This window comes from Cannabis sativa, chromosome 6 (genome assembly GCF_029168945.1).
Source record: "Cannabis sativa cultivar Pink pepper isolate KNU-18-1 chromosome 6, ASM2916894v1, whole genome shotgun sequence".
Taxonomy (NCBI): Eukaryota; Viridiplantae; Streptophyta; class Magnoliopsida; order Rosales; family Cannabaceae; genus Cannabis; species Cannabis sativa.
Window position 1 is genome coordinate 54,114,668 of NC_083606.1, and position 18,826 is coordinate 54,133,493.

The 18,826-nt window shown below is 31.7% G+C and overlaps 1 protein-coding gene across 1 annotated transcript in view; it reads right to left on the reverse strand.

The window, feature by feature from the left end:
- LOC115694999 (oxysterol-binding protein-related protein 4C) overlaps window positions 1–16,731 on the reverse strand; it is a 75,724-nt gene extending 58,993 nt beyond the window's left edge. The window contains exon 1 of the mRNA XM_061117297.1: window positions 16,552–16,731. Within this exon, the coding sequence (XP_060973280.1) occupies window positions 16,552–16,554 (3 nt within the window). The 5' untranslated portion in view covers window positions 16,555–16,731. The remainder of the gene's footprint in view (window positions 1–16,551) is intronic.
- Window positions 16,732–18,826: the final 2,095 nt, after the last annotated feature.

Here is an 18,826-nt window from a genome sequence, read left to right on the forward strand (position 1 = left end):
ATAACTATTTTAATATGTGAGAAACATATATTTTTCTATCTCCAAAAAAGGACGACTAATATTAAAAGAAACTTTTTTGTTTCTTTTTTTATATTTTTAGGCTATATTATGTTATTTTATTGTTTAAGATACCTTGAGGTTACTTTTTTTTTTAATGTAACTCATATGATATTTCAGATACTTTTCAATTTATTTACAAATTATTTTATAAAATTATTAAATTAGTTTTATAAAAATAAGTTTATTTTTATTTAATCTTATAATGTCTAAATATAAAAATATAAAAAAAATATTTTTTAGTAACTTATTAAGTTGTTTGATATATATTCAATATTATTCATTTATTTATTAATAAAATATAAAAAAACTTAAAATATTTAATAATAATAATAATAATAAAAAGAATGTTTGACAAGTGTAAATCATTATTAAAAAAAATAACTTCACTGTCTATTCATGAGTTACATTAAGACAAAACAAAGTAATCAGCAAAACAAAAAAAAAACAAAGAAGAAAAAACGAAAGAAAAAAGCGAAAGAAACAAAAATAAAATAAAATGTCTATCAGCATGATAATTGATTTGTTACATAACACATATAAGAAGAGAGAGAATATAAGTACGTATACACATTCCTAAAAGAAATTAATTAAACAACGATATATTCTAAAATTAATTAGGTAGTTTTAAATGTGGTATTTTTTACACTATTACGCCACTCAGCGTAAATTCCTCTTCTTTTTTTTTTTTTTTTTTGTCAAACCTTTTGTTTTTTTTTTTGAAAAATTGTGTCTTTTGTTATTTTATTTTATTTTTTTGCTATGTATTGTTTTTTATTACATTTTTTTAATAGAGAGTTTTTCTTTTAATTTTTTTTTATATATTTTCTAAACGTTATAAAATAATCTTATACATTAGCTCTCTCTCTCTCTCTTAATATTTAATAGTTACTAAATTATATTAAACATTAGCTTATTTTATAGAATAATTTAATAAGTTTCAAAATATTTTATAAGAAAACCACATAGTTTCATAAAATATATAACAATAAACGATTTACTTTAAATAAAATGTAATGTATCAAAAAACTTAATAAGTTACTAATTTTTTTTATTGGTATATTTAGACATTACAAGATTAAATAAAAAGATTTATTTTTATAAAACCATTTTAATAGATTTATAAAATAATTTGTAAATAAATTGAATAGTATCTGAAACATCATATGAGTTAGATTAAAAAAAAAAGGTAACCTCAATGTATCTCAAACAATACAATAACATTAGGCTAATTAAGATTTTTGCCTCCTGAACTTTGACATGTACCAAATCACGCCCCCTGAACTTTTAAGGCCATTGAAAATGCCCCCTGAACTATTGAGATTGTTGGATTTAAGGACTTTTGTCTAATTTTATTCAATTTTACTATTTCAATTATTGTTTATGTACTAAACCATGTTCCCTAGACTTTGATATCTACCAAATCATGCCCTTCGAACTTTGACATGTACTAAATTATGCCCCCTGAACTTTCATCCATGTTAGACTTTTTTACTAAAATTAGAAAAAAGTCCTTAAATCCAACAATCTCAATAGTTCAGGGGGCATTTTCAATGATCTTAAAAGTTTAAGGGGCATGATTTGGTACATGTCAAAGTTCAGGGGGCAAAAATCCTAATTAGCCATAACATAATATAGCCTAAAAATATAAAGAAAAACATATATATGACTACATATAAATATGGATAAATATAATATTACAATACTCATGTATGAATTGAAAATGATTGATAATAAGTAATTTTATAGTATATTGCTTTGATGACTTTCTTTTATAATGTGTTTATTGTGTTTGAACCACATTTTTTTGTAAAAAAGATATATAGATTTTGTATTGTGTGCCCCTTATACCGTCGGTTATTTCCAAATAACCGACGCCAAAAGAGGTTTATAACCTTACCCAGCCCTTCGTCTTCCTCATTCGATCAGCCAACCCAGAAACCCCCAAACCAGAGAAACCCCAAACCCTCTCCGCCAACCACCATAAAAAATCACCCCCATTTCACCATTTTTTACCATTTTAGCTCCTTTTTTTTCTTTCTAAATCTTCTATTTCCCATACCTAAAAAGATCACATTTTTTCTCATTTTTAGGGTAAACCGAAGGTAGAGGTAGTAGTTGTGTTGGTTATACCTCTGGCCACCGTTTTTAGTGGAGAAAACAGTGTATCTCAACGTCCATTAATGTATAAATCTAATTTTTACTGATTTTAGTAATGTACATTGCTTTATTTTTTATTTTATAAATTTTTTTAGGGTTTTTCTATATTATAAGATTGTGTTATTGTGGTTGTGCGTGGTGGCCGAATTTCGGTCGATATTGGTAGTTGGATTGCGGTAATAAGTTAAAAATTTAAACTTTAATAGTATATATATATATATATGTATGTATTTTGTGTTGTATTGAATATGTGTTGTGTGTATATATATTGTGAATGAGAATGTGATATAAGAGAGTATTTTATGTATTGTATATGTATATATTGAATATTTTAAACTAATAGTTTTGTTAAATATTGTGAATGAAAATGAGATAGAAGAGTATGAAAATTAAAGTTTAGAAATTAATTTCTAAAAAATTAGTTTAGAAACAAAAGTTTAGAAATTAACTCTATTTTTTATCATCTTTTTTTATTATTTTTAATTTTATTCATGTGTTTTTATTTTCTTATTAGCTAGTAAATAGTTTATTACTATTCATATTCATGTATTTTTATTACTAACTAGTTACTCATTAGTAACTAGTTAGTAACAAATTAACTAGTTACTCAAAAATTATATAACTAGTAAGTAGCTAAATAAAGAAATTTGTAATTTTGTAGTATTTCTTTATGTTGTAGGTAGTGAGGTCAATTTGTAAGGATATGACTTATTTAGTGTTGACCGGTTACTTGCTAGCTCGAGGTATACATTTACTAACTTTTATTGTTAATTAATTATGAATGCTTAGTAGAGTTTGAATATCTTAAATATTCATCTGTACAGTGAAGTAGGTTTTACAATATATTGTACTGCAACCGGATCGATGGGTGGAATAATATGCATGTTAGATGAGTTTGAATATCTTAAATATTTATCCGTAGTGAAGTAGGTTCTACAAATACATGTACTGCAGTCAAATGAGTAGTAAATTTTTATATGGCTAAATATTGTTGTGATTATTTTATATTATTTTGAATTGTATTTTGTTGTTATTAATAGGTTTGAATTTTTTGAAAATATTCAATTATAGTCGTTATGCTACCGAAATTTCAGTAAAATTAGGATAAAATTATTTGATTTTAGTTTCGCTTAAACTTGGTTGTTAGGATTTTATCGGAAATGACTTTATCGGAAGTCAGGTACATAATTTTTGGTATAAGGTATGCTTTCTTTAATCTACTTTTATAAAAATATTTTTATATATATATTTAGCTAATCCTTAAATACTTAGATTAATTTTTGAATAATATTGATGTAATACATAGGATAGATAATGTTGAGTGCTAAAGATTGATATAGTAAGCTACAAAAAAAAAAAAAAAGGTCTATTGGAATTTGAACTTGTGATCAAAAAGATACACTGATAAGTTTTTACTAATATACCAAAATACTATCTGTGCATAAATTAGCTATTATGATTTTATTTAAATATTAGAAGAGATATAAAAAAAAAATTAGTATTTCACATTTCATTGTAGTAGAATTAACAAATACATCATAAACCATTGATTCTAATACTTAACATAAGAATTCTATTAGTTTATTTTAAGTAAAAAAGTAAAATAAAATACAAAAAATTATGTGATAGGGGTGCATAATATGATTTTATTCTACAAAAGAGCATTTTTTAGACAAAATAGTTGGCCAAACCGTCATAGGCTGTTTGGGATACGTAGAACGCAAAAAAGTACCCAAGTTCAAAAAAAAAAAAAATCACCTCAAACGGACTACCAAATCAAAAGTTATTAATGTTCAAAGTTTTCAAAAAATGCAAATTTTAGTCATTTTCTCTGATTTATTCCATTTATTCTTGCCCTTAAATTATTATTTCATTTTATTGGTCTTGAAAAATTATATAAATACAAGTGATTGCTAAATTAGTTAAGAAATGAGAAAGTTATGTCATTCAAAAGCTACTAAGTGTTCTTCACTCACTCACTTTTTGCAACCCATCACATACTCAAACTAAAATCTGCACCATCTCAAATTAATACCTAACGTTAATATGTATTTATTTAACATTCTAATTTAATTTTTATTTATGCTTACTATATATAATTTATACTTAATTGAATTACATTAATAATAAAATGATTATATATATACAAAAATTATGCTAAAACACAAAATTATAAAGCTGAAAAAAAATCATAAAAAAATCCTACGGCGTCGGTTATTATACAATAACCGACGGCATAGCGCATAGGGATCCTATGACGTTGGTTATTTCATAATAACTGACGCTATAAGGCCCCTATGATGTAGGTTGTTTTTACCCTTACCGTGTCGCTTGGAACAGCGTCAGTAGCAAATTTTGCCAAAATTTATACTAAAAGCCCATAAAACTGCCTATAAAACCCAATTTTATAGTAATGTCTTTGCACCAAATCATATACTACTACTTACCGTAAAAGCAAGTTTGACCAAAATATATTTTTATATTCTTAATGTTTATTTCAAAATTTAGAAGCATATTATTAAACTGATTTTTATTTTAAAATTATATTGATTTTTTTTTATAGGTTATTATGGGTTGTTGTACTATATATAATACAATAAAGTTGAAACATTGTGGGTTATTGTTATTTTACACATTATACATATAAATATTATTGTATAATTTTTTTTTCTAACATGAACACGGGGAAGTTTGTCCATTATTATGAAAAGAATGCACAATTCATAATTACATCCAACGATAATAAGAAGAAGAAGAAATTACATCCAATGCATAAAGAAATCTCCTGAAGACAGCTGGATTCGAGATCAAGATGAGATTGCTAAGTGTTTTTTAGACAACTTCAAAGAATTATACAAAGGGCAACCAACCCCTCTGAACCCTGTCCTAAGTGAAGTTTTCCCCAAGCAGCTTGACGACAATGACAACCTCCTCCTCAAAACCATCCCGGACGCCTCAGAAGTAAAGGCGGCGATCTTTGAAATGGGCAAGGACAAGGCTCCGGGACCCGATGGGCCGCCTCCAAGTTTGTACACGCATCACTGGGCAACGGTTAATGCGGATCTTGTAGAGATGGTCTCCTTCTTCTTCGTCCACAAGGAGCTGCCTGCATACATAAATGACACCTCAATTGTCTTGGTGCCAAAAAAGGAAAACCCGACTCTAACAAAGGATTATCGCCCCATCGCTCTTTGCAATGTGGCATACAAAGTAATCTCCAAGATAATAGCTACAAGGCTTCAGAGTGTCATTCAAAAGATCATCTCTCCGAATCAAGCGGCTTTTGTCAAAGGGAGATGCATAGCCGAAAACACAATGATAGCTCGTGAGATAGTGCATTCTTTCTCAAGAAAGAAAGGCAAGAGAGGGTTCATGATGATTAAGCTGGACATGGAGAAGGCGTACGACAGAATGGAATAGAATTTTCTGTTAAATGTGTTGCACCACATTGGTTTCACTTCCCCCTTCACAGAGTGGGTGCAAGCTTGCATTTCGGTAAAGCAAATTAGGTTGCTTCTCAACGGGGCAGTAGTTGGGAAATTCAAGCCGGAGAGGGGCATTAGACAAGGGGATCCGCTATCCCCGACCCTGTTCATCATTGTCGCGGAAACCTTGTCAAGACTACTCCGACTAAAGGAAGAAAAGGGGCGGATTAAGGGATTTCAAATGGGCAGACAAGGAGTGAAGGTAAACCACCTTATGTTCGCTGATGACGTCATGCTCTTTGGCCAAGCGACTATGAAAGAGGCAAAGGCTTTCCGAGAGTGTCTAGACTTGTATTGCCAATGGTCGGGTCAGAAGATTAACATTCAGAAGTCTTCTATTTACTTCTCCAAAGGTTTGCAACGGGACAAAGTACAAGCAATCTCACAGTATTGGGGAATGAGGAAAATGACCACCGACACGATATATCTCGGACTTCCTCTTTTCAGATCATCAAAAGAACGGAAGATTATAAACCAATAGTGGATAAAGTACTCAACCGAGTCCAAGGATGGAAGGCCAAAATGCTATCCTGTGCGGGGAGGGCCAGCCTCATCAAATCAGTGGGCACTACGCTAGCCAATTATGTTGCGTCCTCAGATGTCCTACCAAAACCCACGGCCCACCGAATTGACAAAACACTTAGAGACTTTTGGTGGGGTGACTCAAAGGACAAAAGAGTGATACACCCGGTAGCTTGGGATACACTATGCCGGCCCAAAACACATGGGGGGTTGGGATTTAGATCCATGGAATCCATTAACAAAGCTTTTCTCATGAAGTGGGTGTGGAGGGTACTCGAAGATGATGCAAGCTTATGGAAACAAGTGATGGAGGCGAAGTATGGCAAAAGCACAAGCTTCCTTGACCTGGAAACCCAACCGAAGGACTCCCCTATATGGAAAGCCATACTTCTCGCTAGACATGACATGATGGGAGGGTTATGTAGGAAAATTGGAAATGGTGAGACTACATCTATTTGGTTTCATCCTTGGGTGCTGGGTCCTGTACCTCAACCACAACCACGGCTCGATGCTACGGAAGGGGTAAGCTTGGTGAATAACTTCATCGACAATAATTCTTGGAATGAGGAGATGGTCAGGACTTGGTTCCAACCGGATGATGCAAGAAGAATCCTAAATATTTCCCTTCCCAACTCCCCTACAAGGGACTCATGGTTATGGCTACCAGAACAAAATGGGAAATTCAGCATAAAGTCGGCATACAGAACAATCAAAACTCTTCATGACACTCGGAGTCAAAACTCCAAGCAGAGGCGGATTTGGGGAGCCACTATGCATAACCGGCTTAAAATGGTCTGGTGGAGAATATTAGCAGACTGCCTTCTCACCAGGGGTAAGCTCATGTTTATTTTCAATCTCAATGATACCTCTTGTCCTTTATGCTCTCGACAAGTGGAATACACTTTCCATATCTTTTGGGAGTGCGAAGTTGCTAGAGCGCTTTGGTTTGGGAGCATCTGGAATATCCGCACCTCGGAAGTAAATGCATCTAATTGGGAGGAGTGGATCGAATGGTTCCACATGGGAGGTAGTAGGCTAGCTCGTACTGACTTCAACATGATACTAAGTGGAGCTACCATCATTTTTGAAAAAATCTGGCAAGAACGAAATACCCGTGTTCATCAAAACACGATCACACCGATACACATCCTCCTCCAAAGGATCAATCGAAGGCTAATGGAAATGTGTGAGGTTCACAATGCGCAGCCTCCAACTCACAACAAATGGCTTCCCCCCCCCCCCCCAACAGGCTGGACAATGTGTAACACTGATGTAGCCATAGGAGAAACCCTCTCAGTTGGGGCAGCGGTGTTTAGGAATGAGGAAGGGGTCGTCTTAAATATATCCACTAAAAAGCTACAGTATAGTGAACCACTTGCAGGTGAAGTGGCTGCTATAAACTAGGGGGCCGAAATAGCTGTTAATCTGAACTACAACAATGTTATTTTTCAGTCGGACTCCAAGGGCGCAATTGAAGCAATTACCTCTGATCACTCAAAGATAAAGGATCTCAATCACAACATCCAACTATTAGAATATTTTATATATGGAAATTATTTTCTAATTAAGGAAATGATTTTCTATTTAAGGAAATAAATAAATAATTGATTTTCTGATAAATGAATATTTTATATTCATTGAATCTGAACAAAATCAATTATGTAATATTCTATATATGGTCAGATTTCTATATTCATTACCTGATTTGATTTCCTGAATTAATTGTCAAAATATTCTGACAATTAATGTGGCGCAGATACTGATGGAGTATCTCACCTATAAATATAGGGTCTCGGTCCCCGAGCTCCTCACTCATTCTGAATCCATTCAGCAAATTCCATCTAAAGAGAGTTGAGAGAGCGAGGAAGCCCGAACTCCAATACCAAAGCTATCGCAGGGATTGAAGCTCAAAGATCAATGGCTGGAGGTACATCGATCCTTTCATTGCATATATTATTGATATGATTAAAGTTTATTTTCCGCATTTCATATCATTGTATATGCTATATTACATACACTATATATATAGTCTAACAGTTGGTATCAGAGCGGATTAATCTCTGCCTTGATTTTATTTGAGTTTCATATATATATATATATTTTATTGTTCATATATACATATATATTATATACTCATACATTCGTACGTGTATATATATATATTTTATATGTATATATGTTTATATATATATTGTATATTATATATATGTTTTGTCACATAATAATAATCATAATATTCATTTTTTTATTATGTGATATATACATGCATATATATATACATGCGTATATATAATCACGATTGGTCCATGGTTTTGTTTTTTCCTTTTTTCATTTTTGGTGTTTATTTCGAATTCTATATACATTACTATATTCGTATAGTATTATAGATCGATCTAAGCATTGAAAATTCATTGAAAAACTTAAAGATGGAAAAATTTTTCAGTTAAAACTTTTTCGGACCCGATTAGTTTCGTGATATTAAAGTATATATTTTTTCGTGTTTTCGTGCATAAAATCTATGTGGATCTCTTTATTATTTGATTTAGAACATTTTAGATTTGAAAACACACAATTTGGTCGTCAGAAACGCAATTTCCGATCGGGTTTGGGTCGGGTTCGACGGACCCGCGTGCAGAAAAACGGGTCAAAATCGACCCGGTTCGCTGAAGAAGACGACGCAAAACGACATGTCGTTTGGAGAAAACGACGTGTCGTTTGGCGTAAAACGACGTGTCGTTTGAATGGCACATTGCAGCTGTCGTTGTTGAAAAACGACATGTCGTTTTTCACATTGTGGAAAACGACATGTCGTTTATACTCTTATGAATCGCCCTCGCATTGAAAAAACGACGTGTCGTTTTTCTGTTAGGGAAAACGACGTGTCGTTTTCTTCTTCATTTTCAGCCCTTCAAATTTTGGAAAAACGACGTGTCGTTTTGCTCTTTGCAAAAACGACATGTCGTTTGGCAGTATGGATTTTTCAAAAAAAAAAAAAAAAAAAAAAAAAAAAAAAGGGAAAAATTCCGAATTTTTTTTATAAATTTTTATTTATTTGGAATATTAATTATTTTCCCATTTCAGTGTTAATTTAGTCAATAAATTGCATTTAGTTAATTTTCCATTTTTGTTTAATACATATATATAGTATAAATTGAAAATGGAAATTTGTTTAAATTTGGTAATTTATTACATGATTTATTTAGGCATGTAAAAATTGTGCTAATTTGTGCATTTAATTATATATTACCAAATTTCTGCAATTTATTGTCTAAATTAATTTTGAAAAATCTGCCATTAATTTCATATTAAGGAATTTGCATTTAATTAATTATCATACATTAATTGTATTATTTTGTAATTATTTGATAAATTTATGTTTAATGCAATTACTTTAGATATGTATGATTTAAATGCTATTCATAAATTCCTTTTATAGTGCTAGATATATTTAGAAATATTCAAACATTAAGATAGGTTGAATATTTTATTTAGCAATTAAGTTTCATAAAACTTCATAAAATTATTCATAAAATATTCATAAAACTTTATAAAATGAATAAAATATGAATAAAACGTAAGTAGTTTTGTGGTTTGACATAAGAAAACATGAACCTGAGACAAATGCTCATATCTAGAACGGTTTTTAATGATCTTCGGACGACCACACTAGGAGCACTAATCTCAGTGATTGTCTATTATGTTAATAACGAAATTACTTTTAGGTAGAGCCCAATACCTAATGTCTAAAGTGAAAATATAATTTTTTATAATTAGGGAGTAGCCACAGCATCTTTAATTATATAAAATTATATATTAATTAAAATTCACCTTAATGGACAAAACTTGTAATTAATTATTTGGATATAATAATTTTACCCCACAGGGATTTTATTATATTTTTATAATTAATTAGGATAATATATTAAGTTAAATTCTCTTAATTTACCCCACAGGGAGTTATGAGGATTTGAATTAATAGTGTTATCACAAATTTTAATTAAAGATAGATTTCATTCCTCCATTATTTCTAAATTAAATACTTCATTAAATCTATCATAAAGTTCATCTAATTTTATTAGATTTAAAATTTAGCCCACAGGCAATTTTAGATTTAATAAAATTTTCATCTTCATCATGTTTCTACATTGGTAAAACATGAATTCATTAAAGCCTCAATTCTTTTAAACATCTAAATTTTTTGTAATCCTATTCTTGCAGCTATTTCATCCACCTCTAAATATGCTGAAATCACTAGTGAAATCCCTGAGCTTAGGAGTGACAACTTCAAAATCTGGAAGGAACGAGTTCTTCTCCACCTAGCTTGCACTGACATGGATTATGCAATAAGGAAAGATGAACCAGCTGCTATCAATGATACTAGCACTGCTGCTGAGATTGCACTACGTGAAAAGTGGGAGCAATCTAATCGTCTCTGCATCATGTTCATTATGTCCAGAATTCCTATGGGAATGCGTGGATCGGTGGAGCCACCTGAGAAGGTGAAAGACTTTATCAAAGTTATGGATGAACAGTTTGACACTTCAGATAAATCCTTGTTCATCAACCTCATCCAAGAGTTCTCGTCCACAAAACTCACCGGTGTTAAAGGAGTTCGAGAACATATTTCTAAAATGAGGGACATCACTGCTCATTTGAAGAAACTCGACGTTATCATTCCTGATACCTTCCTGGTTCATTACATCCTTCACAATCTTCCTTCACAGTATGGGCCTTTCAAAATTTCCTACAACACACATAAAGAAAAATGGACTATCAATGAATTGATGACCATGTGTGTTCAAGAGGAAGCCAGGCTCCTACAAGAGCAAGGAGAAAGTGTTCACCTGACCACTCAACCTAAGAAACGCAAGCCATTCAAAAAGAACAAAGGGAAAAAGCCCATGGCTCCCAAGGCTGCCATAAAGAAAGATTCCATCAAATGTTTCTTTTGTAAACAAAAGGGACATGCTAAAAGGGAGTGCAGCCAGTTCAAGAAATGGATGGATGACAAAGGTAATCCAATTTCCTTAGTATGTTATGAATCTAATATGGCTAATGTTAATCTTAACACATGGTGGATTGATTCCGGTTCAACAATTCACATAACAAATTCCTTGCAGGATATTCAAAATCTAAGGAAGCCAGTGGCAAGTGAGCAAAGCATCTTATCTGGAAACAAGATGGGCTCACATGTGGAAGCTATTGGAACATGCAATTTAGTTTTAAGTAATGGTTTTATTTTAAAGTTAGAAAAGACCTTTTATGTACCAAGTTTCTCTAGAAACTTGATTTCAGTTTCAAGACTTATACCCTTTGGTTTTTCCTTTACATTTTCAGACAAATATTTTAATTTATATTATAAATCTGAATGTGTTGGAAATGGTATTTTGTCTGATGGTCTTTACTGCCTTAATTTACAAAATAATATCACTAATAATGTTATGCATGTTCACGCTGGCACTAAAAGATGTGTTATGAAAGAGGATTCCTGTACATTGTGGCACCGGAGATTGGGACATATCTCCATTGATAGAATTAAAAGGTTGGTAAAAGATGGGGTGCTCAATACCTTAGATTTTACTGATTTTAATACTTGTGTGGATTGCATTAAGGGAAAGCAAACCTCCAAGTCTGTCAAAACTGGTGTCCATAGGAGTTCTGAAATATTAGAAATCATACATACTGATATATGTAGTCCAGATATGGAGTCACATGGTCAGAAATACTTCATCTCATTCATAGATGATTACTCACGCTACATGTATATCTACTTACTTCATAATAAAAGTGAAGCATTAGATGTCTTTAAGATATTTAAAGCTAAAGTAGAGAAACAATGCAACAAGCAAATTAAGATAGTGAGATCAGATAGAGGAGGTGAGTATTATGGTAGATACACAGAAGATGGACAAGCACCTGGTGCATTTGCGAAGTTTCTTGAAGAAAATGGGATTGTTGCCCATTACACCTTGCCTGGTACACCCGAGCAAAATGGTGTTGCAGAAAGAAGAAACCGAACATTAATGGACATGGTGCGGAGTATGCTTAGTAGCAACTCTAACCTTCCTAAATCCTTGTGGACTGAAGCATTAAAGACATCCGTGTACATATTAAACCGAGTTCCAACAAAGGCAGTCTCAAAAACTCCTTTTGAATTATGGAAAGGTTGGAAACCAAGTTTGAATCATGTACGCATTTGGGGATGTCCATCTGAAGTCAGAATATATAATCCACAAGAGAAGAAATTGGACCCAAGGACCATAAGCGGATTCTTTATAGGGTACGCTGAAAAGTCTAAAGGTTACAAGTTTTATTGTCCATCTCATAGCACAAGAATTGTGGAATCAAGGAATGCAAAATTTCTTGAGAATGCCTTGATCAGTGGGAGTGATCAATCAAAGGACTTAGGTCCTGAGAAAGATCCTTCAGAACCTTCCACTTCAAAAGCAAGATTGATAATGGTTAACACTCCTATAGTTCAAACGAATGTTGAACAACCATTACCAATCACTGAAGATCCACAAGTTGGTAATGATAATCCAGTAGATCAAAATGTTCAAGAGTTGCCTGCAACTGTTGAACAACCCGCCGAACTCGCCGTCGCTCCACAAGAGCCTGTTGGTGAAGTCTTAAGAAGATCTACTAGACCTATCAAACCAAGGATTTATAAAGACTATGTTGTGTATTTATTAGAATCTGATATTGGAATTGGAAATGATCCAGAAACGTTTTTACAAGCTATGAACAGTAGAGAATCAAAATTGTGGTACAATGCTATGGATGATGAAATGAATTCTATGAGGTGCAACGAGTACGGGAACTTGTAAATTTGCCTAATGGGGCGAGAGCCATTGGCGTAAATGGGTCTATAAAACTAAGAAAGACTCATTAGGCAACACCGAGAGGTACAAAGCGAGACTTGTTGCTAAAGGATTCACTCAAGAGGAAGGAATTGACTATACGAGACTTTTTCTCCGTATCAAAGAAAGATTCCCTGAGAGTCATCTTGGCATTAGTTGCTCATTTTGATTTAGAGCTGGAGCAGATGGATGTAAAAACTGCTTTTCTGAATGGTGATCTAGAGGAGGAGGTATACATGAAACAACCAGAAGGATTCACCTCTAGTGAAGGTCAGGATTTGGTATGCAAGCTCAAGAAGTCCATCTATGGATTAAAACAAGCATCCCGTCAATGGTATTTAAAATTTCATGATGTCATCTCTTCCTTTGGATTTGAAGAGAATGTCATGGATCAATGCATATACCTGAAGGAAAGTGGGAGTAAGATCTGTTTTCTTGTTTTATATGTGGACGATATTCTTCTTGCATCAAATGATAAAGGGTTGCTACGTGAAGTGAAACAATTTCTTTCAAAGAACTTTGAGATGAAAGACATGGGTGAAGCATCCTATGTCATAGGCATTAAGATTCATAGAGATAGATACCGAGGTATCTTAGGTTTATCTCAAGAAGCCTACATCAACAGAGTTTTAGAAAGATTTCATATGAAAGATTGTTCACCGAGCATTGCTCCAATTGTGAAGGGTGATAAATTAAATTTGAGCCAGTGCCCAAAGAATGATTTTGAAAGAGAACAAATGAAGAACATTCCTTATGCTTCGCCGTCGGAAGCCTAATGTATGCTCGGGTGTGCACAAGACCCGACATTGCTTATTCTCGTCGGAATGTTAGGAAGATTTCGCAGTAACCCGGGGATAGACCACCGGAAAGCCGCAAAGAAAGTAATGAGGTATCTTCGGGGTACTAAGGATTACAAACCGATGTTCAAACGAACCTGACAATCTAGAAGTAGTTGGCTACTCGGACTCGCATTTCGCTGGTTGCACTTTGATTCACGTAAATCTACATCCGGTTACGTGTTTATGTTTCTTTGGTGGAGCTGTGTCCTGGAGGAGTAACAAACAAACCTTGACTGCTACTTCTACTATGGAGGCTGAGTTCGTTTCTTGCTTTGAGGCTACATCACATGGTGTATGGCTAAAGAGTTTCATTTCAGGCCTTAGAGTGGTTGATTCCATTGCAAGGCCGCTAAAGATGTTCTGTGACAATTCGATTGCTGTTTTCATGGCTAAGAACAACAAAAGTGGAAGTCGAAGCAAGCACATCGACATTAAGTACTTAGCTATTAGAGAACGTGTTAAGGAAAATAAAGTGGTCATTCAACACATTAGCACTGAATTGATGATTGCTGATCCTATGACAAAAGGCTTGCCACCTCATAAATTCAAGGATCATGTAGAGAACATGGGACTTGGTTCCCTTATGTAATTTGTACAAATAAAGTTATTATTAATGAAACTCTTATTTTGATTTTTCTCATATTTATGCGCATCTTAATTTTACATTTGAGAAAAATTTCAGAGGACCTGAATAAACATAAGGTTTAGGGTTTATTCACTTAAGTTCATTGCCACATAAAGTACATTGTTATATAATAAATGTATTGTAATACATGGAAGATAATACTCGATTCATAATGAGGACATGTCGCTATGATTCGTATGTTTATTATATAATGAGGAACGTTGGGTTTGAATATTTTAGTTTAAATGCTGACCAAGTGGGAGAATATTAGAATATTTTATATATGGAAATTATTTTCTAATTAAGGAAATGATTTTCTATTTAAGGAAATAAATAAATAATTGATTTTCTGATAAATGAATATTTTATATTCATTGAATCTGAACAAAATCAATTATGTAATATTCTATATATGGTCAGATTTCTATATTCATTACCTGATTTGATTTCCTGAATTAATTGTCAAAATATTCTGACAATTAATGTGGCGCGTATCTTGATGGAGTATCTCACCTATAAATATAGGGTCTCGGTCCCCGAGCTCCTCACTCATTCTGAATCCATTCAGCAAATTCCATCTAAAGAGAGTTGAGAGAGCGAGGAAGCCCGAACTCCAATACCGAAGCTATCGCAGGGATTGAAGCTCAAAGATCAATGGCTGGAGGTACATCGATCCTTTCATTGCATATATTATTGATATGATTAAAGTTTATTTTCCGCATTTCATATCATTGTATATGCTATATTACATACACTATATATATAGTCTAACACCAACCGCTTGTGCAAAGGTTCCACACCATTGCTCATCGTATGGAGTTATGGGAGGCTACTTGGGTTCCGAGAAGCCTCAACGGTGTAAGCGATTTTGTGGCTCACTTGGCAATTCAATCTAGGCAGTTTGGGACAATTGAATTGACCAATTTTGTCAGTTCCCTGCCGACTTGGGAGGCAGATGGCTGAATCTGGTTGTTTTTGCTTTTCATTTTTTACTGCTGTTTGTTTCTACTGTATTATTTTTCTGTCCTAGTTCGCGTCTAGCAGGGTTTCATCCCTTAGTTTTGTTCTGTTTTAGCTTCTAGCTGCTTGTGTTGTTTTGCTCTGTTTCGTGTGTTCTTGTGTTGCACCTTTTGGAGGTAACAGTTATCAAAAAAAAAAAAAAATGCACAATTCATAATTAAAAAAAAAAAAATAAACAGTGACAACAATATTAAATAAATATACTGTTTCAAAAACATTGACATTTTTCTGTTTTCTCATACATTAATGAGGAGTTGATATAGAATATTTAGATTTTCAGACTAATATTTATGGACTATAAAATGGCCACGTAACACGTTATCAAACAGTCAGAACAATTTATATATACATGTTATTCACAGAATTACAATTATATAAGTTGATTTAAGAAGATGATCAGCAATAGTATGTGCACCAACTTTTGTTTTTGGTTTTAACAATGGCCAATTCTTTCTAAAAAAGAAATAATAAATTCTATTTCAAATAAATAATTAATTGAAGAAACAACCATATGTTACCTACTAGTTGTAATATTAAAAGTGGAAAAATTTAATTGCCTGCCAAAAATATATTTCCAGGACTAAATTACCAAATAGTGTAAAACATAGTAGGCCGGACAAATATATATTTAACACCTCAAACATAGAAATAATTTTTATATGTCATTAATTTTTGTTCTCCTATTGTTAAAAAGAAATATGGATATGAATATATATACATATATAAATTAAATATATATATATATATATAACCATATATAGGAATGAAACTCATCCTTATACCATCTATATTAGTAAAGCCAGTTTTTCATGGATGGTGAGTCATAATACATATATTTATCACAGAACAGTTATTCTGGTACTGAGATTAATCGGGGAGAAAAAAAAATAATGATAAAATGTATCAAATAATAATAATAGCACTGAAACTACGTACGATACATAATAATACTTAGCATATATATATATAAATACTTTACGTACCATAATAGAGAAGGCAAGGTCTTTTTTTTTCTGACAAAAATAGAGAAGGGTCTTGAAAAAGCAGAATCCAGAATGGTTTTTGTGAAGAGAAAGGAAAGAGTGAGACGAGTTTTTAGATTAGATGAATGTAATTTAATGTTGTGGACTGGTATAGGTATAAGTCTATCTTTCTAATAATTAAGAATACGGACAGAATAATATACATTTAATAAATATCTTCAATTTTCATGTCAAAAAAAAAAAAATATCTTCAATTTTAGTCCTACAAAAGTAAAACCTAATAACATTGACAGTTAAAATTTATCTTGTGTCAAAAAAGAAAATTATAACGATCAATACTCATAGGGCCCGTTTGGTACGCAGAACTGGATTGAATTAGATAAACTAAGGTGCCGTTTGGTAACACTTTTGTTTTTTAATTTTTTAATCACAAAATAAAAGTAAAATTTTTGTTTTTAAAAATTTTACTTTTGAAAAACAAAAATGCGTTCTGTAACCACTTTTGTTTTTCAATTTTAAAAACAGAAAACAAAAGTGTGTTCTGTAAAGTTCATTTTCATTTTCATTTTTTGATTTTGTTTAAGTCGGGTCAAGATCCGGTGTTGGCTTCGGGTTCGGGTTAGAAGCCGGGTTCAGCGCCAAGGCCGTGAGGAGGGGATTTGGGTCCGGGTCTGGTTGTAATCCAAAAGATTGATTAAGAAAAAATATTGTTTAAAAAAATATTGAAAGTGTTTATTTTTTGTTTTTAAAATTTTGATTTCTAATTATAAAATTGAAAAGTAAAAACAATTTTATAGAACATGTTTTTGAAAAATATTTTCACTTTTCCACTTTTAAAAATAGAAAACTGATTAAAAAAGTGTTACCAAACGCCACCTAAGTTGTCCAATCCAGTGTTTGGGCATGGCAGAAGTCTGGATAATTAATCCAGTTAATTTCATCTTTCTGGGATTATTTATCCCATCCAGCAGGGTGGGATAATTAATCTCATGCAGATGAGAATTTTTTTATCGTTTTTTTAATTTTGATTTTATTAATATATTTTGAATTTAATAAGAATTTAAATGAAACAATTATCACACATTTATTTATAATATTTTTTATCAAAAACTTATTCATTAAAATTAGTGAAAATGTATAATTTTAAATTATTATACATTAGTTTTCAAAATTTAAAATATTGTTGATTAAACAATTGTTACTTAAATTGATTCCAAGAGAAACAATATGACAATAAAATTATATATTATTTTTAAATGACTAGAAAATTTGTATAAATATTTTAAAAAAATTAATATTTATATTAAATTAGTGTTTAACATAAACAATTTTCTATTATTCAAGTAATTTTATTTTACTATTTTATTTATTTATTAAATAAAAAATATGCTAAACTATTTTATTATATATTTATGAGATATATACTTGATTATATAGGGTATATTATTAAATCTAATTTTATAATTTAATTATTTTTCATTTTTTTTTTATTTTTTTTATTTTTGCTGTGGATCATTCATTTTTTTATTTGTTTATTATTATATATTTTAATTTTAATTTAATATTATATATTTTTGTTTTAATTTAAGTTTTTTTTTTCTAAAAAGAAATAAATAAAATAGTCCAGTCTATTCTTATACCAAACATAGGATTATTTTCAGCATAATCCAATCTTGTCCAGTCTAGTCCAATCCTTTTCAGTCCAAACCAGTCCAATCCTGCGTACCAAACGGGCTCATAATGAATTAGTTCACCATAGTACTATGTATATGATATGTGAGATATAATATACATGTTAACGAAATTAGGTGGCGTTTGGTTATAGGTAATGAAATGGAATGGAAAGGAAATAAAATAATTTCTATTTCATTCCTTTGTTTGGTTGCATATTAAATTGTTGGAATGTCATTCCAACAGAATGACCTTTCTAGCATTTTGGTGGAATGACAATTCCATTTTGAAATAGAAGGAAAGACTATTCTAATGCATGATGAGAAAAAATTTAATAATTCTTTTATCAATTTTTTATGGATTTTAAATTTTATTCCATTTCATTCCTATTCTCATTCTCATTCCCATTCCTATGTTTTCATTCCTCCCAACCAAACGCCACCTAATCTTGCATGTTGACCATCTGTCTAATACAACTCATAATATTGGTAAGGATTAGTTTATTCTGCTTTACAGTTAGATTGTTAATTCTACTGTTAACTAATTTTCTATCATTACTACAAAAACCCCCTTTAGAGGCGGTTTTTAAGCTATTTCAGCGTCG